The 27,362-nt window shown below is 42.6% G+C and overlaps 1 protein-coding gene across 4 annotated transcripts in view; it reads right to left on the bottom strand.

Annotated features, from left to right (window-relative positions):
* The window catches only part of LOC127567951 (protein quaking), a 428,171-nt gene that overhangs the window by 222,161 nt on the left and 178,648 nt on the right, over positions 1-27,362 (bottom strand). For all 4 annotated transcript variants that reach the window (XM_052011188.1, XM_052011187.1, XM_052011190.1 and 1 more), the window contains exon 3: positions 22,253-22,369. In XM_052011188.1, coding sequence (XP_051867148.1) covers positions 22,253-22,369 — 117 coding nt within the window. The remainder of the gene's footprint in view (positions 1-22,252; positions 22,370-27,362) is intronic.

Here is a 27,362-nt window from a genome sequence, read left to right as displayed (position 1 = left end):
TCAGTTGGGCCAGTTACTGCAAGTCCTAACACACACATACAGGGAACCATTTCAAAGAACATAAGTGTTTCTCAATCATCATTTTAGCTCATTGTGGCTCTAATTAAAACAGACAATATGGGAAATAGAAAATAGTTTTATGAATTTCGTTTAAACTATTTCTGACCTGGACAGACTTGGCAAATTGACTACTACCTAACATTCTTGCCTCGAAATTCCAGCATAACCTAATAGATGTGTCAGATCAGTGGCTCCAACAATTCGTCGGTTCTCCACTGAAAACTTCAGTTGTATCCGAGGCCCAAGGCCACAACCGGAAGTGACGTATTTAGCAACTATTGTTGACCAGAGTTAAAGATTTTGTTGCACTGAAGTAGAGAACAGGAGTTTGGGGAGACATTCTGGCTCAACAGATCAACAGGTTGGGGCTAGGGATGGGGGTGGATTGAAAACTGGCTTCTGAGCGGATGGGTCAGGAACCAGTGGTTGGGGAGGATAGCTCAGGAGACTTGGATAAGGGAGTGGCATTAGGATCATAATTTTCAGTGTTTCTGGTAACTGGAGGCACTAGACTTGAGAACACCAGGGAAGGCTTTTGAGGAGAAATTTCTTTACTCAGAGTACCTTTGGAATTCTCTATCCTGGACAGCTGTGGAAGCTTAGTTATTGTGTCCATTCAAAACACATGCTGACAGATTTCTGGGCATTAAAGGAACCAAGGATATAAAAATGGAAGATGGTGCTGAGGTAGATCAGCCATGATCTTAATGAATGTCAGGGCAGGCTTGAAGGGCTAGATGGCCTACCCCTACTTCTATTTCTGATGGTCTTATATTCTTTATCAATATTAACTATAATGTTGAGAAAATGGGTTTGGAGAGTTGTTGAACTTGAATATATAAAGCAACTGAACATCAGTCAAGATATGATTAATGTGTTACTTTGGATAGATTATTGTTTTCATACTGCAATTCAAAAGTTCTGTAGATATTCAAGAAGAGATTAAAAGTGGTCAGATAAGCCATCAGATTTTTCTCCAAAGATTGTGTCACATGCAAGGTGCTTGAAAAGTTCTGTTTTTTTCTCCTCCGAATTTTTCAACACCGCTTGATTTATGAGCACAGCATTGGTGAAAATGTACATCATCACAAAAAATTGAACAATAGAATTTTCTCAAATCAAGGTTAATAGCCTTCAGAAATCAGGGTAGCACCTAACAGTCCAGTTGACATCTCCTGGATAAAGACATTTGGACAGCCAATTCCCCACCTATAGTGAGCTCAATAACTTCTCAGAATGTCAACAAGGGTCACTGAGTAAATTGGTTTGAATTAACCATAGCTGTCATTCAAAAAAAAAACTGCATAGCATCTCAGGACAAATATGAAGCTAGCAAAACTAACAATAAATAAATATTACTCAAACTTTGAGAGAACTTTGACTACGGCTAGACTATAAAGTTATACAAAAGCATGATTACCAGAGGGTTTTATAAGAGTATACTTTCATCAAGAAATCATTAACATAGAATCAGAGAAAATTTTCTATATAGAAAGTGGCTATTCAACCTATTGAGTCTGAACCAGTTGAAAATGAAACGTAGCCTACTTAGGTTTCTGTAACTACCTAGCCTAATCCAGCCTTCCAGTTTATACCCCTGCAGATCAGGCTCTTCAATATGTCTAAATATTTTGTAAATGCGATGAGGGTTTCTGGCTCTATCTTTTCCTTTCAGATAGTGAATACCAAATTCTTATCACCCTCTGGGATAAAAACATATCCTCATCTTCCCCCTAATCCTTTCACCAAATAATTTAAATCTATACCCCCACAGTTTTGACCTCTCTACTGAGGAAGATCGGTCCTAACTATTTATTCTGTTTTTGTCCCTCAGTTTTATACACTTCAATTAAATCTCACCTTAGCCTTTTCTGTTTTAAAGTAAACATCCCAAGCTTATCCATCTTTTCTCAGCTACAATTTTGCAGTCTCGGGAACAACCTTGTAAATCTCATATGCACTCTCTCTAACACACATCATATCTTTACTATAATGTGGTGACCAGAACCATTGTCCTGAAGCTGTTGCTCAACTAGTATTGTATACAATCCTAGAATAACATTCTCGCTCTACATTCTTTGTCTCAGCAAGGAAAGCATCCCGTATCTTCTTGACCTGTCTTGCTATATACAAAGATCCCTTTGTTCCTCCACACCACTCAATATCCTCCCACTTATTGTATATTCCCTTGTCTTGTTGCAGGTCCCCAAATGCATTATCTCAAACTTAATTCCTTTTGCCAATTTTCTGCCCAAATAAACAGACAATCTATATCTTCCTGGACCTTAAAACAATACATTTGAGGTATTGTCCCACTGAAAAACCCCTCCACTGCCCCATACCTCTTCCCCACTGCCTTCCCACCCTACCACCATTGTCCCCAAACATCCTTTATTGGATGTGCTACATACTGCTAAAATAGCTCTCTTGAATGCAATTTCGGAATTCTGCTTCCTCCATATCTTTTGCACTGGATCACAGTCAATATTAAAATAACTGAAATCCCCTGCTATTACTGCCAAGTGCTTTTGTATGTATCAGAAATTTTCTTACAAATTACTTTTCCATCTTTCTTAGACCATTTGGAGATCTCCTGAACATTACCGATAGTGTGATTCTCCCTTTTTTGTTCTTTAGTTTAATCCATATTAAATCTATTGATGACCCTTCAAACATATAATACTTTCTCAAAGATATGATTATTTTTCCTTCTTCTTTTATTCCCATCTATCAAATCTGAAAATCCTATAACCAGTAAGCTGCCACTCCTGCTCCTCTTTAAATCATGCATCAACAAAAGGTAATGTACTTGCATGAGCATATCTGTTTTCATTTGCTTTGTTCACTATACTCTCTGGGTTTAGGAAGATACCATTAAACAGAGCCAGAATCCTATTTTGTCTATTTTCTACTAGTTTTCTCCACTTTAAAATTCTCTCAGTAATTTCCTTCCATTTCCAGTTTTGTTTTTGTCCTTTCTGTTTCTATAACCCAGCTTCCTTCCTGCCAAGCTAGTTTAAACTCTCCCCGACAGTACTAGAAAACTTGCCTCTGAGGATATGGGTCCCAATCCTGTTGAGCCATGGGCTATTTACCAGTTTCCTAAGAACTGGTTCCAATGCCCTAGGTGTTGTTAGCCCTTCCTCCTGCACTATTTCTTGTTCCAGAAGGTTTGAAGCTGCTCTGTGATATCCTTGACCTTGGCACCAGAGGGGCAACATACTACCTCGGAATCATGTCTACAGCCAGAGAAATACCTGTCTGATTTCCTAGTGGTAGAATCAGTGGTAGAACCCTGCAACTATAGCTCTCTTCATCTTTCTTCACCCTCCCTGTACTGCTGAGTCACTTATGTTACTATCAATTCAGTTACAGTTCTCTCCTGAGGGAAATCCTCTCACTCATCAGTACTTGGACCTGAATACAGGCTAAAGAGCAAGATGCCTTCAGGGGTCTCTTAAACTATCTGCCTGATCTTTTTCATCTGTCTTGGAGTAATCCAGTTCCTCTCTGATGGTGCTATCTTACTTTAAAGGCTAATTACCTCCTGAAACTTGATCTCCATGAAACACTCAGTATCACGGATACACCACAGTGACGTCACTTGTTGCTCAGGCTGCAAAACCCCAAGTTCAAGCTCTTCCAGCTGATGACAACTCCTGTACTTGTGGTTATCCAGGATACAGAAAGCATCCTGAAGTTCTCACATGGCATAGGGTTTGCATTCCTGGGTCTGCAGTACCCTGCCATGGCACTATTCATTAGATTAAGTCACGGAGCAAAAATAAAGTGTGAGGGTTAATACTGATTTAAGAAAACTAAATCATCTCTAAATTCAAAAAAGTGTTAATACTTTTAAGGTTAGGATTAAACTTTAAGAGATGAGTGACTAAACAAACTTGGGAATAGTCCAAGTAAATGAAGAAATATTTCATTCCTTAAAATTACATGTCTCTGGCATAAAAACTGAGTGAAACAGAATCTTCCCATACTATTAAAATAGGTGCCCAAAGAAGTAAAACTAGAATATAGTTTAAAAAGGCTAAACTAAATTTTACTGAAATTATTTTCTATAACTGTACTCTGAGTTCTGTTGGGTCAGCCATGTGTCAAAACATTAACACTGAACATGTGTTAGCTCTGTTATCATCTTAATACTTCAACAATCCTTCCCTGGCATAATACAGAATAAAACATATCCATCTCAATGACCTCTTAACGTGGTTCAATTGAAGAAATATAGATATCAACTTGACAATAAAGAAAGGCTTATATCTCCAAAGCACCTTTCAGGACATCACATAAGTTCTTCACTGCCAATAAAATAATCTTGAAGTGCAGCCAGTGTTGGAATGAACAACAACAAAAGCTTATTTAAAAAATTGAAAATTCTTCTCTGCAAGACTCCTGTTGTTTCTAGCTCATGCATCAATTACATCTATTGCCAGAAATGCATGCATCTTTTCCCATCAAACAGTTTTAGATCAGTCTATTGCACTTCATCTCAAATAACTATAAAAAACTGAGACCAAGAACTGGCTGACGAAATAGTATAGTTCATATAAGGCAGAAGGCCTAGGTTCAATCTCAGGACTGTGCTTTGCTAACTGTTCACCAAAATAGCAGTAAGAATAATGAACAAAATCTCAGTGTCTTTGGTTAGGCAGGGTGAAATGGGTCAGGGTTATTACAGATTCCTTTTCTGTGATTTTTGTAGCTTGCCCTTGTGCAGATTCGAAGAACAAATCTGGTGCCCTTTCACATAAGCTACTGACAGTTGCTGTTAAACACATTAAACCGTCAAGATTTGGTTGTTGAAATCGTGTAACATAAAGCAGTAATATCATGAGAAGGAGAAGTGAAATAATAAAAAAACATAGGAGAATCACTTCTTTCCATTCCCAGACAGATCCAGAGATCACCTTGATATATCCATTACCACCTTGGTAAACAGCTGAAGCACAAACTAGAGGTTGAAACTTGACCTTGTGTTCTGATTGAACTCTGCTGACTGAATCAGATCAATTATTTCAGTAATAGCTCATGCAAGAACAAAAATGTGGTCTACCCCAATCCTTCCAATTTTCTAACCACATCTCTGATTTCTTCTATAATCTGTAAAGTACATTTCAAAATTATGGCCCAATGATAATTAGCTTCAACAATTAAAGCATCATAACTGCAGCCAAACACACAAAACAACTTGCAGCATCTTTCACCAGTTCAGCAACTATATACATGCCGACACCTTCACCAGATCCTGTCCATCTCTGAGGCTTTTTGAATGGTATTAATAGTTTAAAAAAATCCAGTAACTTCCTTAACTTCCTTTCATCTAGGTCTGGGATCCCGAGGCCAACTGCAGCCTTGTGGCTAATGCTTCAATGATGAATTGTACAACTTTTTATTTGCTAATGACATAGGAATCCATCTCGGCCCATTGGGTCTATGCCGGCTCCCATAGCAATTCCATTCCCCACTACTTTTCACAAGATCACAAGACAAAGGAGCAGAAGTAGGCCATTCGGCCCATTGAGTCTGCTCCATGAGCTAAACTAATACTATTCCTATCTAGCCCCAGTTTCTGGCCTTATCCCCATATCTCTTGATACCTTGACTAATTAGATACCTATCAATCTCCTCCTTAAACATCCCCAATGATTGGGCCTCCACTGCTGTACATGGCAAAGAATTCCATAATTTCACTACCCTCTGGCTAAAGAAATTTCTCCTCATTTCTGTTTTAAACAGGTACCCTCTAATTCTAAGATTGTGCCCTCTATTCCTGGACTCACCCACCAGGGGAAACAGCTTAAACACATCTACTCTGTCCAGTCCTTTCAACATTCTGAATGTTTCTATGAGGTCCCCTCTCATTCTTCTGTACTCCAATAAATACAGTCCAAGAGCCGACAAACGCTCATCATAAGTAAGCCCTTTCATTCCCGGAATCATCCTTGTAAATCTTTTCTGAACCCTCTCCAACATCGGTACATCCTTCCTAAGATACGGGGCCCAAAACTGCGCACAGTACTCCAAATGAGGCCTCACCAGTGCCCCGTAGAGCCTCATCAACACTTCCTTACTTTTATACCTTATACCTCTCAAAATGAATGCTAACATAGCATTCGCTTTCTTTACCGCCAATCCGACCTGGTGGTTAACCTTTAGGGTATCCTGCACGAGTACCCCCAAGTCCCTTTGTACTTCTGTACTTTGAATTTTCTCCCCATCTAGATAATAATCTGCCCGTTTATTTCTTTTTCCAAAGTGTACAACGACACATTTCTCAACATTGAATCTCATCTGCCATCTCTTTGCGAATTTTCCTAAACTATCTAAGTCTTTCTGCAACCTTCTTATTTCTTCAGTACTCCCTACTTCTCCACCTATCTTGGTGTTATCTGCAAACTTAGCCACAAAACCATTTAGTCCATCATCCAAATCATTAATGTACAAAGTAAAAAGAAGCGGCCCCAACACTGACCCCTGCAGAACACCACTAGTAACCAGTAGCCAACCAGAACAGGACCCCTTTATTCCCACCCTTTGCTTTCTGCCTACCAGCCAATGCTCCACCCATTCCAGTATCCTACCTTTAATTCCATGAGCTCTCATCTTATTAATCAGCCTCTTGTGCGGCACCTTGTTGAAGGCCTTTTGAAAGCCTCTCCCTTATCCACCCTACCTGAGATTTCCTCAAAAAACCCCAATAGGTTGGTCAGGCAGGATCTTCCCTTCACGAAACCATGCCAGCTTGGGCCTATCTTGCCTTGCACCTCTAGGTATTCCATAACCTTATCCTTGAGGATCGATTCCAATAACTTTTCCACCACCGATGTCAGACTAATAGGTCTGTAATTTCCTTTATGCTGCCTCCCACCCTTCTTATACAGCGGAACTACATTTGCAACCTTCCAGTCCTCCAGAACCATGCTGGAGTCTATTGATTCCTGGAAAATTATCACCAATGCCTCCGCAATCTCTGAAGCTGCCTCCTTCAGAACCCAGGGGTGCACCTCATCCGGTCCGGGAGACTTATCTGTCTTTAGTCCATTTAGCTTCCCAAGCACCTTCTCTCTAGTAATCTTAACTGAATTCGGTTCTATCCTGAGACCCCTGACTATCCAGTATATTGCTGATGTCCTCCACATTTTTCCCTGTAATGCTATTCTCCCCACATTCCCATCTTGCAGACTTTCCACTCACTTCCACACTAAGGGCAATTTACATTGGTTAATTAACCTACTACCCCAACGTGGGAGGAAAAAGCAGAGTGCCCAGGCAAAACACACACGGTCACTGGGGGAATGTGCAAACTCCACACAGACAGCACCAGAGATCAGGATTGAACCCAGATTGCTGGGGCTGTGAGGCAGCAGCTCCACTAGTTATGTCACTGTGCTGCCCTTCCAGTTACTGATATCAAAAAAGTAACTACTGACAAGACTGAGTGAAACGTTTCAAATTTGATTAAAATTTAAAACTAAATCTATGTTATTTTTAAAAAGTCAAGCTTTTTAAAGACCCAAGGCAAATACAAATTACTTATTTTGTACAATTGGATCTGTAAATGCCACTTCTGAAAAATGCTGATTATAAATTACATACTGGATTATAATGATTAATGATGCAGTGTATATTTATTTCATGAAATATTGAAGTAGTTCAGTACCTAAAGATAAGCATTCTAGCTAACCCATTATGTTCAAAGAGAGTAATCTGTACGACAAATGGCAATTGCTCATCTTTTAAATATCTGGCACAACTGGAGTCCAGGCTTTGTATTGTAATGCCTTACAAGAGTGGTGTCATGCATTACAAACCTGAACTGAATTATAGAGCACTACTCACAATATCAACATACCATACTGAAGCCAGATTCCTCACTCTGACGCAACTGTACTTGAATTAACTTGGCAGTCAGCCTGTGTGCTTTTCTTTATTAATAGCCATCATGTGCATAGAATTAATTAAAATAACCAAGTAAAGTAGCTCCACATAGATCTGTAATAGAATTTACTTTTCCCCCAATGAAGGTCAATATTTCCTGAAATCTAACCCAAGACATTAAATGAAGACAGAAAACTACAGTTATAAAAAGCATTAAGCTGTCATTGGCCAATCTAAATGCATCCTTATAACCCAGACCAGGTTTTGTTTTCATCTAAATGAATCCAGTAGATGACTCCTCTATTTTAAGAGCACCAACAAGTTTTATTTAAAAGCCACAGGCAATTAAATTTTATATATAATTTTCTTTATTCCTTGCACATAGCCTATTCCAAAACATGATTTAAAATATGGTCAGACAATAATTAATTGATTTAGTTATTATTGGAACTATTTACTCAAAATAGTTGCTCAAAAAATAAATGCAGGAGAAATATTTAAATTTAACTTATTCCTGTTCTAGAGCAGATACAGTAGACATAGACATAGAACAGTACAGGACAGGAACAGGCCCTTTGGCCCACGATGTCTGTGCCGACCATGATGCTAAATTAAACTAATGTGCCTTGTCTCAATGCCTGTTAAACGTTGCTATTGTATCTGCTTCCACCAGCTCCGCTGATAGCATGTTCCAAGTACCTACCACTCTGTGTGAAAAAACTTACCTCCTAAATCTTCTTTAAATTTTCTCCCTCTCACCTTAAAGCTAAACACTATGGTATTTGACATTTCCACCCTGGAAAAAAGACTCTGATTATCTGCCCTATCTATGTCTCTCATATTTTTAATATTTCTATCAGATTGCCCCTCAGCCTCCAATGCTCCAGAAAAAACAATCCAAGTTTATCCAACCTCTCCTTATAACAAATACCCTCTAATCCAGACATCTGATGAACCTCTTCTGCACTCTCTCCAAAGTCTCCACATCCTTTCTGCAATATGGCAGCCAGAACAGCACACAACACTCCAAATGTAGCCTAACCAAAGTTTTATACAGCTGTAACATGACTTCCCTACTTTCGTACTCAACATCCCAACCAATGGAGGCAAGCATGCATATGCCTTCTTTACCACCCTACCTATTTGTGTTGCCACTTTCAGGAAGCCGTGGACATGCATCCCAAGATCCCTCTTTCTTCAATGCTCCCAAGGATCCTGCAAGTTACTGCATACATTCCTCTTGCATTTGACCTCCCAAAGTGCAACACCTCACACTTGTCCAGATTAAATTCCATCTGCCATTTCTCCACCCATATTTCCAACTGATTTCCATCTTGCTGTATATTTTGACAACTTTCCTCACTATCCACAACTCCACCAATTTTTGTGTCACCTGCAAATGTACTAATCAGCCTACTTACATTTTGGTGCAGCAACACACAAAATGCTGGAGGAACTCAGCGGGTCAGGCAACATCTGTGGAGGGAAATGGACAATCAATGTTTCGGGTCAAGGCCCTGCATCAGGATCAGATGAAGGGTCTCAACCCAAAACGTCAACTGTCTATTTCCCTCCACAGATGTTGCCTGACCCACTGAGTTCCTCCAGCATTTTGTGATTTGCTTCAGATTTCCGGCATCTGCTCTCTCTCTTGTCTACATTTTGTGTAAATCATTTAGTTTCAAATAACTGCAAAATTAATTCATTGTCATACCATCAGTCTATAACAGTGCAGCATATATCCTTTCCTCTACCTTATTTAGAGTTTGTGGGCTTAGGTACAGGAATCGACAAACAGCTGACAGAAGACAGTGGAGAGTAAGTTAAGAGAGACTGTTGTGGGGTCATCTGAAGCAGAGGTTCCAGGTCTGAAGTGTTAAGAGTAGCCATTCCTTGCTACCCCTGTGCATTCTAGATTGTCATAAAAATTGAGATAATGAGACTGGTGTGACCTCTCTCACTCCTGATACTCATAGCAAATAGTAACTAAAAAACCTGAGCCAGAACATCAATGATGTTACTAACAAAACAAGGGCTACTTTTGCAGCGGATCAGGCAAGTGCAGATACCATATGTAAAGACTGTGGTGATGCTGGACATACAAGGAGCTGATTACACTGTCTTTCAGAATAACTTAGTTACAGACTTCTGTTAGTCTCCTCCAGCACCTACAGATAGATAGAAAGGAAGCAGGATACCCATGCATTAGCATCAATAGCCAAGGCAGATGCAAAAGAACTGAAAGGTTACAACAGTTTAAAAGAATGAATAATCTGTGGAACCTTTCTCTGCAAGAGAAATATGTGGGATGAACTGAAAGGAGTCTTTAAAATTATTAAAAGCATTTGAGGGAAGAGGTATTCATTTATAGGAGAGTTGAAAATTAAACAAAAGAGAATCATCGAGAAATCTTAGGATGAATTCAGGAGAAATATCCTTCCTCAGAAACTAGAAACCACAGAGTGGTTGAGGCAAACAAAATATATGGATTTAAGGGGGAAACTGATATGTGTACCTGAGGGAAAAAGGAATAAAAGGGTGAGATGGAAAACTCTGACATGGATTGAGCTGAATGCTCTATTCCTGTACTGTAGATTTAATTCAATGTAAACTCAGAATTTGGAGACACAAGGGACTAGGATGTTGGAATCTGGAGCATAAAACAAGCTGCTGGAGGAACTCAGCGGGTCAGGTAGTATTTGTAGAAAGAAAGGAATGGTCGAAATTTCAGGTCAAGGCCTTGCATCAGAACTGAGAGCGTAAAGGGAGGATGGCCCATATAAAGGGGAGAGGGGGAGGAGTGCGGCAGGGGCTGATGAGTGACATGGAATGGGGGATGATGGGCAGGTGGGGGCGGGAGGGTGTAGCAGGGAGACTGAGGCTGGGGATTTGGTGGAAATAGACAAGAAAGGAAGGAAAGGCAGAAGGAGCCAGGTGGAGAGAGACAAGGGTGAAGGTAGAGATAGACGTTGGAGGGTGATGTGGAGGCACGAGATACCAATGCACCCTCCCCCACCTGGTTCCACCCACCGATCACCCACAGATTTTTCCCATGGGGTCTCCTATCCCCTCCTCCATCTGGTTCCAGCTGCCCATCAGTCCTGTCTTGTCTGGTTCCGTATCACCTTCCAAAAGCTTTCTTACCCCTCCCCTTCATACTGGCTGTCCTCTCTCTGTGCTCTCAGCCCTGATGCAGAGTTTTTTACCCTAGAAACGCCGACCACTCCTTCTCCTCCACAGCTGCTGCCTGACCCACCAAGTTCCTCCAGCAGCTGGTTCCTTAATCTCAGAATTTAACTTCCACACGATATGGCCCACCAAGAGACTCATGTGTAGATACTTCACCATCCCACACATACACATCTGATTGTTGGCCAAAAGTAGCACTAGATTAGAGTTACAAGCCCAGAGCTTCTATGTCAGTTTCATAGAATTATCATGACATAGAAGAAAGCCATTCTGCCCATTGAGGCTATGCAGGCTCCTTGAGCCCAAGAAGGAACAAGATGGCAAAAAGAATGCAGGAGATGACACCATATGGGCTGACAAAATTATGGATCAGTGAAGCTATTGTGCAAGCAGATTGAGTAAACTGTTTTCATTAAGCTGTGTGAATGGAAGCTTGGTAAATCTGTAAGCGTAAAGAGGAAAATATACAGTGTCTAGCAAAGGTGAATTTTTTTTCTCTTGATATAAATGATAGCATTCATTGAGACAGTATGTATAATTACACAGCAATAATCTTGGATCTCCTGAAATCAGACTAATTGGGAAAACTACTATGGTTATCTGGCTACCAATCAATGCTTCTTGAAAAGTTAACATTGTTAGTTGTGATAAACATATCCATAACTTGCATAATACATTGTTGTACAGTTGATTAACCAAATAGTGGCCTCTCCCTTGGTAGGCTGGGGTAAACCTTGCAGATTAAGACTTAGATCCACAATAAGGCATAGCTTGAGATGCTTGTGGTTGAAGAATGTTGACTTCTTTACTCAAGTGATGCATTGCTCCCAAAAATAATTGGACAAAAAAAAAGCATCTCTGCTTGCATCTTCCAGAGCGGCAATACTGTTAGATGGCTTTCTCATTAGCTTCATAACTACCAGTCATCTCTAACTCCTCATATTTTTTAATGTACATGATTATATTACACTTCACAACACTGAAAATAACCTGAGATATTAATCATGTTCCTGTCTCCACAGATTTAGTCTGACCTAATGTACCCAACATATTCTACTTTCATTTCAATTTTCTAGCATTCATCATATTTTAAAAGATCCCAAAAAATGATATATGCTTTATGCTGACTGCGACATGACTGGTGTGATTGAGGACAAAATAAAAAGTAGATTTTTCATGTTTGGACATTAATGTTGCCTGGTTTCCATTTAGCTGCCTGCACATTATTGTAGGTATGTAATCCTAGCTGCTAGAGGAAAGAAAACCTTAAAGTGATGACACTTGCACAAGTATACAAAATTTCATTAAAGCAAAATTCCTGACCAGTTTCTGCTTCTGGGCTTTCAATTTTCATCACTACAACATAAAAAATTAAAGATTCAGTCCGACCTCTTCAGAATTAGCTGCTGTTTACCTTGTCCATATAGTTCAACATCCATCACATAATTTCCATGTCTGCACTTATTAAGAATGTAACTCCAGCTGCAAAATGAGGAAATTTTTAAACTAACATAGGTGCCCATGTGGTGGTGGAAATAAATGATTTCAGGGATGGTATGGACATATGGATGATGCAGAGGGAGGCACAGTGGTGCAGATAGCAGAGCTGCTGCCTCACAGCTCCAGCAATCTGGCCTCAGTCCTAACCTCTGGTACGGCCTGTGCGGAGTGCACATATTATCCATTTGATTGTGTGGATTTCCACTCAGTGTTCCAGTTTCTTCTAATATTCCAATAACATGTGGTTTCGTAGGTTAATTGGTTGCTGTCATTGGCCCCTGGTATGTAGGTGAGTGACAGAATCTGGAAGGGCGGCAGCTGGGAACGTGGAGAGAATAAAATGGGATCATTGTAGGATTAGTGCAAGTGGGTGCATGATAGTCAACACAGAGTCAGTGGGCCCAGAGGCCGACTTCCATGCTGTATGGCTTAATGTGGTCCGAACCTCATTTTTGAGTCAAATATGACACCAGAGTTGAGAAAAGTCAGGTTCAACTTCAGACAACTGGCAGGAAGAGCAATGCTGTCAGCATCTCAGAAATGTAGTTTGCGATAGAAAGTGAAGTCAAAGTTCTAAGTCAACCCAGTATTTTGTTTTGGCTGTTTATCCAGTACTTGATTTCATTCAAGTAGTCTGATAACTTAGAGAGGGAGGTGGTGTTGGGAGTGGTCTTGGCTATCAGCATAAATGCCATCATTCATCTCAGAATCAAATTCACATCAATTTTTAGTACAGAAGGATGCCATTCAACCCACTGCATCTGTGCTAGCCAAAAATAGACCACCTTGATCTCACTTCCCATCTCTTAGTCCACGTCTCTTTAGAGAATGGGGTTTTAAGTGCTCCAAGAGGTACATTTTAAATGAGTTTAAAATTCATATTGAATTGAATATATATTCATATATTCATATTAATTTAAAATTCACCAATTCATATTTCCCTCATATTCTTCCACCAAATAACTTAAAACTATGTCCTCTAATTTGTAATCTCTCCACTAAAGGAGATAGGTCCTATTTATCCAGTCCTATTTCTATCATTCAATTGAATCGCCACTCTTGTTCCAAAGGAAACAACCCCAGCCTAGACAGTCTCTTATAACTACAGGCTGTCCCTGGGTAATGAACGGGCTCTGTTTTTACAGACATCCATTAGTCAATTTTGTCCATATGTCAGAAAATACACAAAAATCACTTGAGATGGTAACCATTCCCCTGCTATACTGTAATAAATGGCATCAACAGCACACGACTGACAAGAAAGAAAAATTACAAAAACTGGAGAGAGAGAGAGACTAGTTCTGTCGTTCATACATATGTAGGACTTTTGAACTTAACAATGTTATGTGAGCTCTTTTGCACAGTATGCATAGGTCAGGTGTTCATAACCCAGGGACGGCCTGTAGAATTCCACTCTATGCCCACTCAAGTGGTATCACATTTTTTTTTGCTGTGTTGTAAGCAGAACAATATTCAAGCTCTAGCCAAATATTGTTTTTTATACATCTTGCTTGACTATGTGCTCTTCTATTTTATGTCTCAACTAATTAAGGCAAATATACCAGCTGGCTTCTTTAGTAAGGTGTGATCATCAAGGAAGAAATAGAAAAAGCTAAAATCATTGGGATCTGTCTCCTGACGGAATATTTATGATAGGGTCTTGTCATAGCCAACACATTGATTCATCGGAAGAACATGCATAGAATATCACCACAACACACTGGGCCAAGCACTGGCACCAGTTAGACTATATCACTATCCGATTGAAAGAACTCAAATATATCCACATCACCCATGCCATTTCAGACACAAATGATTCTTTTACTGATCACTGCCTAATATGCTCTGTTATCCTGCCCCAAAACGCCAGTGTCAACAGTAATGTTGCCATAAGAACAACGTTGAAGCTCTCAAAGAGCCCATAAAGGTAGTTCATTCATGATATTGGTCTTCAATGCGCCATCATAGCCTTTGGTCAATTGAAGAAAAGGGTGTTTGAACATCAAAACATCAGACCTGTCAATAAACTCAACTTCTACCAGGAAGCAGTGATTCCTGCCCTCCTATATGCTTCTCAGACCTGGACAATCTGTAGCAGGCATCCCAAGGCACTGGAAAGATACTACAAAATCCTCAAAATTCAGCAAAAGGGCAAGTGAATTAACACCAGCATCCTCTTCTAGACCAACATCCCCAGCTCTAATCCCTAATTTAATTCACTCGTCTCTGTTGAGCAGGTCACATCACTAGTTTGTCCAATTCCAGACCTCTGAAACAGACACTCTGTTCCAAGAAGCTTTGTCACAAGAGAAGGTTATCAGGTCAACAAAGATAAGGATTTAAGGATCGGTACAAAGACTCCTCAGAAAAAAAATGCAACATGCCCACTGAGTCTTGAAAGCCCTGTCCCAAAATTGCTCAAATTTGAGACCAGCATTTGAGATGGTACTGGAACCCTCAAGTCCATGCACCAAGGACACACAGAAGCCCTGCGTAAATGGCTGAAGGGGCACACCATCTCACAAAGCGCCCACCCACTTGACCTGTCGGGCATCTCTTGCCCCATCCATGGAAGAGTCTGCAGGTCCCACATTGACCTCATCAGCCATCTCAGAACCCATACAACTGGAATGCAAGGAAACAATCCTGGATCTCAAAGGACTGTGAAGGAGGAGGACTATGAAAAGCCTGAGATTTGCTTTAAACAGACCTGAAGACTTACCCACTTTTAAAGATGCTAGACCCCTTTATGTCCTCTCTCTACATATATCATTTCTATATTCTTCCTTCTTAATATCAATGTCTATATCATCCTCCTCTACTGAGAAAAGAGATGTAAAGTATTCATTCAGAATTTCACACCTATCTTTTACCTTCAAGCCTCCAGTTTTGCCTCAATAATTTTCTTTCCCTTCACATTTATATCTCAGGGTTTTCCTTAATTTTATCTGCCAATTTTTTTCATGCACTCTCCCTTGTCTTCCTGATTTCCTTTCCAATCTATTCCCTCCACCTTATATACTCCTTAAGGCTTTGTACAGTGCTTCATTTTTCACTTTACGCAGCCATGTAGGTTCTTAATATCCACTGGAGTCTAGAGATAGGTTCCCCATTTTCTTATAATGGGAATGTAATTGTTCTGAATCCTCACTGTTTCCCTCTTAAAACCTCCCACTGCTCTGACACTGATTTACTTTCAGGTAGCTGTTTCCAGTCCAATTTTGCTAAATCTTATCTCAGCCAACTAAAACTGGCCTTTTAAAACCAATTTATAGCTTTTACTCCTGATTATCTTTGTCCTTCACTCTGCTCAATCTAACTAAAATACCATTGCCACCTTTTCCACTCATTCCCTAAGGTGAAATCTGGTACAAAACTCCTTTCTTGTGAGATTTGCTACATTTTGATGAAAAAGTTTTCTTGGATGGATTTCAGGATATCTGCCTCGCCTGGACCATTTATTCTGATACTATTCCAGTTCACGCTGGAGTAGAAGCCGTACGCGGCGCATGGCAGAAAACACAGAAACGTGGAGGCTGGACCAGAGCACACTTTACTGACTCAAACAAAGCGCACGCTCGCTGAAGTAACCGAGAGCCTCTCCAGTGGACGTGACGTGCGGTCCCCACCGGAAGGCCCGCCCCACGGTTAGTCTGCGTCGTGCTCCCACGCATGCGCCCACGGCCGCCAATGGCAGTTCGAGTCCTGCGGGTCTGGGCCGCTACACCACCCCCAAAATCGCCCATCAGGGGCGTGGGATCCCCAGTCTGTGTGTCCCTCTTGGGTGGCCTGCCCCACTGGCATGGTGAGGGCACCTTCACGGGCTGGCCGATGTCCAAATGCGCCGGTCTGAGGCAGTCCACTGTGAAGGTCTCCTTGCGGTCCCCCACCTCCACGACACACGGAGATCCGTTGTGCTGGATCACCTTGAAGGGTCCTTCATACGGCCTCTGCAGAGGGGACTTGTGCATGCCCCTGCGAATGAAAATGTACTCACAGTCCCTGAGATCCCTAGGAACAAAAGTCGGTGTAGTGCCATGTCTGGAGGTTGGAACCGGTGCCAGCCTCCCCACCTTGTCTCGCAGCTTCGTCAGCACCTCCGCCGGCGTCCCTGCTGGACCTTGGGCCTCTGGTACGAACTCGCCCGGGACCGTAAGGGGGGTGCCGTAAACCAACTCCACCGAGGAGGTGCCCAGGTCCTCCTTGGGGGCCGTGCGGATGCCCAGTAGAACCCAGGGAAGTTCATCTGCCCAGTTGGGCCCTCTGAGGCGCGCCATCAGGGCTGACTTGAGGTGTCTGTGGAAACGCTCGACCAAACCGTTGGTACGCCGTGGTGTGGTGTAACCGGGTGCCCAGGAGCTGAGCCAGTACTGTCCACAACCCTGACGTGAACTGTGCCCCTCTGTTGGAGGCGATGTCCGCTGGAAGTCCGAACCTGGCGATCCAGTTTGTGATGAGCGTCCTGGCGCAGGACTCTGTGGAGGTGTCCGCTAGCGGCACGGCCTCCGGCCATCTGGTGAACCTGTCGACTATGGTGAAGATATACCTGGCGCCTCGGGAGATGGGCAGGGGGCCGACGATGTCCACGTGGATGTGCTGAAACCTGCCGAGTGTCGGTTGGAACTGTTGGAGGGGATGCCCAAGGATTGTCCGAGTGGCGGATGATCCCCATCTCCTCCATTTTCCGGAACTCCTCCTTGGCGAGGTGGAGCTTGTCGGGTGGCAGCCTACAGGCCCGGGCGTGCAGCGGTGGTCCTTGCGTGGGAATGTGGTGCTGTATGCCGTGCTTGGGGCCGGTAGTGGAGAACTGTGGGGTGATGATGGAGGGGAAATCCGCCAGCACCCTGGCAAACTCGTCACCTGAGAGCATGACAGAGTCCAGGTGAAGGGCCGGGAACTGGGCTTCCCCAAACTGGAAGGTTTGGAAAGTCTCGGCGTGGACAAAACGCTGGTCTTTCAGGTCGACCAGAAGACAATTGGCCCTATGGAAATCTGCCCCTAGTAATGGCCGCGACACCGCTGCTACCGTGAAGGCCAAGGTAAAACAGCTGGGGCCGGAACGCAGCGGGACGGTACGCGAGCCGTACGTCCAGATGGTGGTGCCGTTCGCGGCGGTGAGGTCGGGGCCTGGGGCCGTGGTACGGGTGTCCATGTTTGAGGGGGGAAGGACGCTGATCTTGGCCCCAGTGTCCACCAGGAAACGTCGCTCGGAGTGTCGGTCCCAGAGGAACAGGAGGCTGTCGCGATGACCAGACGTCGAAGCCACTAGTGACGGCTGGCCCCGGCGTTTCCCGGGAAGGCACACGGTGGACGGCAGCGGCGCACATTTGACCCCCACCTCTGATGGTAAAAACACCATTGGTCCCAACCCTTGTCTTTGCCCCCCGTGGGTCACAGCAGTTTCGGTTGTGGGGTCTTGGCCTTAGGCTGCGCGGTTGTGGTTAGGCAGATGAAAGCCACTCCCCGCTGCTTACTCTGCCACAAAATGTGGCAGAGTAAGCAGCGGGGCTGTGCAGGTCGCTGAAATCTTCACCTGCGAGGAGGAGGCGAATGTCCTCTGGCAGTTGCTCGAGGAACAGCTGCTCGTAAAGGAGGCAGGGTTTATGGCCATCCATGAGCGCCAGCATGTCGTTCATCAGCTCGGATGGCTTGCGGTCGCCCAGGCCATCCATGCGCAGGAGTCGCGCGGCTCGTTCGCGGCAGGAGAGTCTGGAAGTGCGAAGGAGGAGTGCCTTGATTTTAATGTACCTGTCCTCCGTAGGTGGATGGTGCAGGAAGTCGATGATCCACGCTGCCACGTCCTGGTCGAGCGCGCTGACCACGTAGTAGTACCATGTGGTGTCAGCTGTAACGCCTCTGATGCTGAACTGGGCCTCAGCCTGCTCGAACCAAACATGGGGCTGAGCGGCCCAGAAAGTCGGGAGCTTGAGCGAGACTGCGTTGTGCAAGTCGCGGGTTCCAGATGCCATCTGGGAGCGTCAGGGTCACCAAATGTAGCCGTACGTGGTGCGTGGCAGAAAAGAAAATGCAGAAACGTGGAGGCTGGACCGGAACACACTTTACTGACTCAAACAAAGCGCGCGCGCTCGCTAAAGTAACCGAGAGCCTCTCCGGTGGACATGACGTGCAGTCCCCGCCGGAAGGCCCGCCCCGCGGTTACTCTGCGTCGCGCTCCCGCGCATGCGCCCACGGCCGTCGATGGCGGTTCGAGTCCTGCGGGTCTGGGCCGCTACACTTCCATCAATACACCATTATTTTTGAACTTGTGAGAGGTTTTCTGTTCTGGTCTGACCATGATTCTTCAGACACAAAAGCCTGGACATCTCTGTGAAATAGTGTCAGGTTAATGTCCTGGAAAGTAATAACAATTTGAAAGAATTGAATAAAATTTCCTATTAATAAATTCATCAATTAGTAATTCAGAACAAAATTCAAAGGTTCAAGACTGATTTGGACTGTCTGAATGACTGGGTCCATGTGGCAAATGAGACAATAGAGGTAACAAAATGGACTACCTGTGATTATAAAATTCCCAGGCCTCTTAATACAATCTAAGAGCACCTATTAAAAAAAGTCATTGGACGAAAAAACCAGTTAACAGATGACCTACTGTAAAAAATGCATGAGGGTGACGGTGAGAAATCTGATCATACAGAACACAGAAAGGCCCTTTGGCCCATTGAGTCCAGGCCAACCATCATGCACCAATCTAAATTAATCCCATCTTTGTTCTTGGATCCCATCAATTTCCCCACCACCATCTGATTTCCTGCCAACCACCTGAGTTTAGAGTAATTTATTGCAGCCAATTAACCCAACAACCAGCATGTCTTTTGCATACAAGAGGAAAGCAGAGCACCCAGGCTAAATCCACATCGTCACCAGGAGAATGCGCAAATTCTGTACGACATCACCCAAGGTTAGAATCAAACATGGATTTCTGAAGCTCAGGTAACAGCATCAGCTTACAAGTCTTAAGTCCAAATGTTTTTCCTTTCACACCTGGTAATAATATTGATATTTTGGATAAGACACAAGATAGTGACAAAGGGGGGATCAACTCTTACAACTCTTAATTACATAGCTAGCTTCAAAGAGTTGGTCTTGACTTCGAAGAAATGCAGGGTTAAAGGAGAGTATCAAGGTGCAATAATCATTAAGAAGGGAAAGTGCCATGTGCCTAAGAGAAGGAGACATTTCCCATTACGGGGCAATGCTGCTAGTGATTCGTGACTACAAAGGTTCAAAGGCAACCATGGTCTCTTGGAGCCTGCTTGATTGCTGGAGATTTGCATAGGAACTTTCTTACATTTTACCCTATTTTTGTTTATTTCCCCAAGGTCAACAATGTGCATCACTGAATGGATAAGTGAGGTTAATGCCTTGAATACATTGCACAGACAATTTTCTGTTTTGCAGTTTCTGAAAAGCAAAAGCAGATATCAGAAATCTAAAATAAAATCAGAAAATGCTGGTAATACACCACCACCAGAGATACAAAACCTGCCCTTTCATCTCTTCCCTTCTCACCATCCATAGCACAGTTTTTCCAGGTGAAGCGGTGATTCACTTGCACTTCTTCCAATCTAGAGTGCTGCATTCCATGTTCACCTGTGGTCTCCTCTATATGGGAGAAACCAAATACAGACTGGGTGATCAATTTGGGAAGCACCTGCGTTCAGTCCGCAGGGGTGACTCTGAGCTTCTGGTTGTCTAGCACTATAATTCTACTCTGACCTTTCTGTCTGTGGCCTCTGGCACTGTTACAATGAGGCTCAACATAAACTTGAGGAACAACACCTCATCTTGTGTCTGGACACATTGCAACCTTCAGGACTCATTATTGAATTATCCCACTTGAGGCAACTCACTCTTTCTTTGTCTGTCTGTATCAGAACTGGCCTGCCGTTGTTTTGGCTGTTTTGGTCTTTCTAGCAATGTAGCCCGACTTGCTGAGCATGTCTCGCAGCCTTGCTTTCAGCAACATATAACAGACAAGGAAGCATAATGGACTTCTAAATGCCATTTCAAGTCATGTGGTCTCACCCTATGAGAGAAATTCACTTTGTCTACCCATCCTTCTCCTACTGTTGGTCCTGAAAAATTAACTTATTTTTTTTCTCTTTTCCACTTCTGGCAAACGGTTTCAGGCCTGAAACATTAATTGATTATCTTTCCACAGATGCTGCTGAATGTTTCCAACAATTTTTGTTTTTATTTTAATTTATCCCACCTTGAATAGGAAAAAAAACGTTTCCTCTAAATGACAACAATTCATGATCTACTAGCTTTCCTCTGCAAACTACAAATGTATGCTTCCATTATAACACATCCATTCGGTGCTGGCAGTCTCTTCAAATTTATGTCATGCACTGCTAATTGAACTAGAAATGACAAATTATCACCATTTAAACTTGCAAAGTAGAAACTGTTCAGAACAGAAATTACTCCATTACTGATGGTTCAAATCACATTCACAGCTTTTACTGCAAACAGAAGCTTTAATTTGAAAAAGTGTTAATTTACAAATCTGTTGAAACATTTAAAATAATTTCTATTTACTACAAAGGTCATATTTGAATCATTCTTACAACATCAACAATGCTGTGGTTTGCCAGGATTTACAGTACTGTATTAATAATCATACATCTGCAGGGGCATTCTGTGTCTACTTTTTCTATTATAATTCTTTGTCCACATTTACAGTGGAAAGTGCCCTTGGAATCTTGCTGCTGTTTAAATACACATCACAGTAGCTCATCTTTACATTTCCCAGCCTCATCATTGTTCTGCAGATGAATTTCTATGCTCCAAATAAACAGCTAATGTGTGGTGATTTTACTACGTTTTAAAAGGTATTAGAATGTTATAATCAGGGCTGAATGTACAACTTCAAAGCAAGTCTGAATTGCATTTGATCCATTTCAGAGATAGTTCAGAATCTATCTTTACCATTCTTAGATGAACTGTAGAATCATGATCATCTGCCCGGTATTGCACATTTCAAATCACAGATTCAGTATAGCGCTCAGTTATTATAAAATGGACAATGTTTCAATGAAGGTCTGAAAAACTAGTATAAAATCTCACATGTAATTGATTTTAAAAACTTGCAACATTAACAACAGGACATGGGGAGAGCAACACAAATGATTGATGAATAGCACACAACTCGAATATTGCAGTTCATGATTTTAAGCCTCACCCATGTGGGAGTGATTAAAGAATAGTGAGCGGAAAGCCTAAATCATTAACATTCAACTAGGCACCAATGTCATGTGAGTGGAGAACATGGATTGGCCCAACATCTCACAGTCCAGTTTACAGATGAATAAGACTGATTCTGTCAATGGCTCCAACCATGAATTAATACTGTATGTTACAGGTGTTTTCTTTGTTTCCTAATATTGTAGCCAGAGAGTTCCTTTTATCTAAGAGGTTCCTTGACCTCTTAGATAATTGAGCAAAAATTCCCACACAATTTATTAGCTACCTGATCTTATATGAAGAATTACTTTGAGATTAGACTTTTACTGGAATGTTGGACTAGAATTAACATTTCTACCAGAGAAAAAGGCATTTCAAACCAATCCAGTTGCATCATACTCACCTTCTTCTTGTCCCTCATTGAGCCCTTGCCTCGCACCATAATCTTGCATCCAGTCTCTGCTTCCAACTGTTTTGCTGTTAGTCCCCTGGGTCCAAGAATTCTTCCAACAAAGTTGAACTAAGTAGTTAACAGAGAAAAAGGATACATGACTAATATGTTTAAACAAGGGCACGATATCTTTAGAAATTTCACTGATAATAATAATGCTTTTCTTTATAATTAAACTACCCCTAGCTTTACACATTGAACATTAGATTCTGGAAAGTAGAAGCAATTCTAAAGGAAGCAAATGTTACTGTGCAAAATAGTGGACTATTCATAATCAATGTGGTCTTTGCGATGGCTAACCACTTCATCCTGCTCAAATGCCTCTACAATGTTGTTTAGCTTAGACAGGACCACATTCATATGATTCTCTATCTATCCAGTCACAGGTGGAGAATCTATAGGTTGTCAGATTTTAAGGGAATCAAGGAATATGGGGTTAGTGCAGGAACATGACGCTGAGGTGAATGTACAGCCACGATTTTACTGAAAGGAGGAGCAGGCACAAGCTGCCAAAACACAAACTTCTGCTTCTATTTATGTTTCCATTAATCACCTGTTATGTCTTTATGTCCTACTCCTTTGTTGTCCTCCATGGATCTCCCTCTGGCCCATTATCATATACAATAATATACTTTGGTGACATCATCCAAACTCACATCATCAGTTTCCACATCTATGGCGAAAACACCCAATTCCATAGACAACTGTCATACCATTATCCAATATCTAGTACTAGAAGAGCTGAAGTTTTCCCTGACTAATTATCAGAAGGACCAATTTATTATCATCAGCTCCAGTGACAAACTGTGCTTTCTAGCCATAAACTCAATACTCTCCATCCTCCAAATCTGCCCCGCCTCAGCTTATCTGGGACTGAAACCTTCATTCATGTTCTTGTTCCCTTTTCGGGTCTATTACAATGCACACCTGGTTAATTCCCACATTTTATACCCTGGAAAATTAAGATTATCTGAAATTCAGCTGCCTGTATCATAACTTGCACCAAGTTTCACTTACTGTCATTCTATGCTTACTGACTTAAATGGTCTCCTTGTTAAGAAACACTTTGATTTTAAAATTTTCATGCTCGTTTCCAAATCCCTTCAGCCTCATGCTCCATTTTATCCTCCAGTCCTACAACCCTCACAGATGTCTGCAGTTTTGCAATTCTGTACATTTATACAACCAACTTTTTGCTCAACTGCCACAGGCCTAACTTCCAGGAAACCTCTAAGCTCTGAAATTCTCCACCTAAACCTCTCTGTCTTTAACTCTCTTTTTCCTCCTTTAACTTGCCTTTTAAAACCTGTCTTTTTGGCCAAGCTCTTGGACTTTTGCCCTAACATCTACATAGCTTAGTCCCAAATTTTGTTCAATAATGTTCCTTGAAGTGACTTGATGTTTACAGTGTTAAAGGAGCAACATTACTATATGTAACTGTGTTTTGAAATACGTTGGATCTGAAATAATAAGTTAAATGTAGGATGTAAACTGTGCTGAATTATTGTGGAAGTCACCATATTTCAAGTATGATTGGAAACGAGCCAACAAAAGACCAATTTGCAATACTATTTGATTCAACTAGATATTTAGATCTTAAGCAGAATTTTACAACAGTCAAAGTAGTATTAAAAATCACTATGATGCTGGAAGAACTCAGCAGACCAGGCAGCATCTATGGAGAGAAACAGGCAGTCAACGTTTCGAGTCAGGACCCTTCTTCAGGGCTGAAGATAAGAAAAGGGGAAGCCCAATATATAGGAGGGAAAAGCAGAGCAATGATAGGTGGACAAAAGAGGGGAGGCAGGTGGGTGGGGGGGGGGGCACAAGGTGGTGATAGGTAGATGCAGCTAAGAGATAGTGATGGGTAGGTGCGGGGGAGGAGGGGAGAGCAGATCCACCGGAGGAAAAAAGGGGAGGAGGGTAGAAAAAAAGAGATTTAGGCTAGGAAGGGAAGAAAAGAAGAGGCATGGTTTGGTGGGAGGGAGGTGGGCAGGGGGGTTGTGGGGATTACTTATAGTGGGAGAATTCAATGTTCATGCCGTTAGGCTGCATGGTTCCAAGACAGAAAATGAGATGCTGTTCCTCTAGTTTGTGCTTGGACCTCTCCTGGCAGTGGAGGAGGCCAAGGACTGACATATCTGTGATGGAGTGGGAGGTGGAGTTGAATTGACTGGCAATGGGGAGATGCAGATCATAGTTACAGATGGAGCAGAGGTGTTCTGTAAAACGGTCACCTAGTCTGCATTTGGTCTCACCAATGTAGAGGAGGCCACACTTGGAGCACCGAATGCAGTAGATGACATTAAGGGAGGTGCAAGTAAATCTCTGTCTCACCTGAATGGACTGTTTGGGTCCCAGGATGGAGGTGATGGTGGTGTAGGGGCAGGTGTTGCACCTATGGTGCGGGTAGTGAAAAGTCTCCGGGGTGGGAGCGGGATGGGTGAGGAGGGAGGAGTGAACTGGGGAGTCATGGAGAGAACGGTCCCTGTGACAGGCAGAAAGGGGTGGGGTGGGGTGGGGTGGGGTGGGGTGGGGTGGGGTGGGGAGGGGAGGGTAAGATGTGCTTGGTGGTGGGGTCCCATTGGAGATGGCAGAAGTGACGGAGAAAGATGTGTTGGATATGTAGGCTGGTAGGCTGAAATGTGAGGACAAGGGGGACCCTATCCCTGTTGGGTCTCGGAGGGGTGGGGGTGAGGGCAGAGGTGCGAGAAATGGCAGAGATGCGGGTGTGAGCTCTCTCGACCACAGTAGGAGGGAAGCCACGGTTAGTAAAGAAGTTGGACATCTCGGATGTCCTGGAGTGGAAAGCCTCTCCCACCCCAGGGACTTTCCACTGCCCCCACTGTGCAACACCTGCCCCTATACCACCTCCATCCAGGGACCCAAAAAGTCCTTTCAGGTGAGACAGAGATTTACCTGCACGTCCCTTAATATCATCTACTGTATTCGGTGCTCCAAGTGTGGCCTCCTCTACGGTGGTGAGACCAAACGCAGACTAAGTGACCATTTCGCAGAACACCTGCAGTCTGTCCTTAACCGTGATCTGCATCTCCCAGTTGCCAGTCACTTCAACTCCCCCTCCCACTCCACAGATATGTCAGTCCTTGGCCTCCTCCACTGCCAGGAGAAGTTCAAGCACAAACTGGAGGAACAGCACCTCATTTTCTGTCTTGGAACTTTGCAGCTTAACAGCATGAACATTGAATTCTCCCACTTTAAGTAATCCTCACAACACCCCCATCCCCCCGCCCCCCAGCCATGCCTCTTCTTTTCTTCCCTTTCCTAGCCTCCCTTTTTTCTTCCCCCTTTTTTCCTCCTTACTTGTGACCCATCCCCCGGTGGATCTGCTCTCACCTCCTCCCCCACACCTAACTATCACCACCTTGTACCCACCCCGCCCCCCCCCCTCCTTTGTCCATCTATCATTGCTCTGCTTTTCTCTCCGATATATTAGACTTCCCCTTTTCCTATCTTTAGTCCTGAAGAAGGGTCCTGACCCGAAATGTTGACTGCCTGCTTTTTTCCATGGATGCTGCCTGGCCTGCTGAGTTCCTCCAGCATCATAGCGTTTTCATCAAGATTCCAGCATCTGCAGTCCTTTATTTCTCTAGTATTAAAAATCATCTATCTTTACATATGTCTATATGGTTGTTTTTTTAAATTAGCTATTTTTCTAATGTAAGCTGATTTTAGGAGAACCCGGTGAACAGATTGCTCAATATCCTTTCTGAGAATAAATTTAATCTGCCATTTTCCCCCTTCAGCAATTAAAAACATGAGTGGGAGTTGAGAGAAAGAACATATGGAAGATTATGTGCAAGGAGGGGTGGATATAGAAGTTCAGTGATGGCTGGGAGAAAGTGAGAAATTTAGTAAGTAACAATGGGATATTCAAGAGAGTCAGTGAAACCCACATTTACCTGCAATCAGAAGCTCATTCTTTTACCATCACCCATGGAAAATAATTCAAATTTTGCCTTAAATAATTTAAGTTCTGCCTTTCTAAAGTAAACCCAAAGTGCAGAGAGGGAGATCAGGAGAAGAGAGGGAGATCGGGAGAAGAGAGGGAGATCGGGAGAAGAGAGGGAGATCGGGAGAGAGGGAGAGAGGGAAAGAGATTGGTGGGGCGGGGGGGGGGGGGGTCGGGGGAGGGAGAGAGATCGAGAGAGCGGGAGAGACTAAGAAACCAGAAATAAAGGTGCACAGTGATCTCAGAGGATTGTAAGTTTGCAAAGAGGAAAACATTGTTAAATGCAATGGAGTACCTTAAAAGCTGTATGGCAAGAAATATCACTAAACACACACAAATCTAACAAGCTAGCAGAGCTCAAAAGAGCTAGGAAGAATTAAAAAAAGGAACCAATAAGAGATGCACAGGAACCACTGCAGGATCATCATGACTATGGTAGTCCTTTTGACTCCGAATCCTTCTTACAATTATTCACTGAATAAACCAGTACCAAATGCAGACCAATAGAAGGAACCATGACTTTGATGGATGGCTATAGGAAGAGAGGTGCATAAATTTAATATGTCATTAATATACTGAGGAAAGGGTAATAAAGTAGTAGAATCTTGGTCCACAAAAGGTGAACCCAGATAAGACAATAATAGATAACAAGGACTGGATAATAAGGAATTGGTGTATCTGCTGAGTGAGTGCTTTTTGGCCATTTTCACAATGGAAGAAACAATCAGTGGTACAAGGGAGAAACAATGATTTAATTGGAATAATAAGGCAGGAAATATTAAGAATTAACAATGCCACTATTTTTTTATTTTCTATTTTACCACTATTAGGCATAGAAAACACATGCATTTAATGCCATAATTTTCTGAAGCTCTCTAGAATCTCCAATTGTGATATTCAACCTGCAAAAGTTACTTTTTCAAGGTTCAAAATACATAATTACTGAGTTGTCATGTTTGAATTTCCATTGAGGGATGGGTGGGGGCCATCCGAAGTCTTTATGCCACAGTGGACACTCAGGCAACTCCAGTCAGAGCTCTACTTGCTGTCAACAGGCTTAAGATTGCTGTTCTTCAGCAGCAGAGATTT

The sequence above is a fragment of the Pristis pectinata genome, chromosome 3, assembly GCF_009764475.1.
Source record: "Pristis pectinata isolate sPriPec2 chromosome 3, sPriPec2.1.pri, whole genome shotgun sequence".
Lineage (NCBI taxonomy): Eukaryota > Metazoa > Chordata > Chondrichthyes > Rhinopristiformes > Pristidae > Pristis > Pristis pectinata.
The sequence above is the reverse complement of the archived record's forward strand: the minus strand, read 5'-3'. Positions and strand labels throughout refer to the sequence as shown.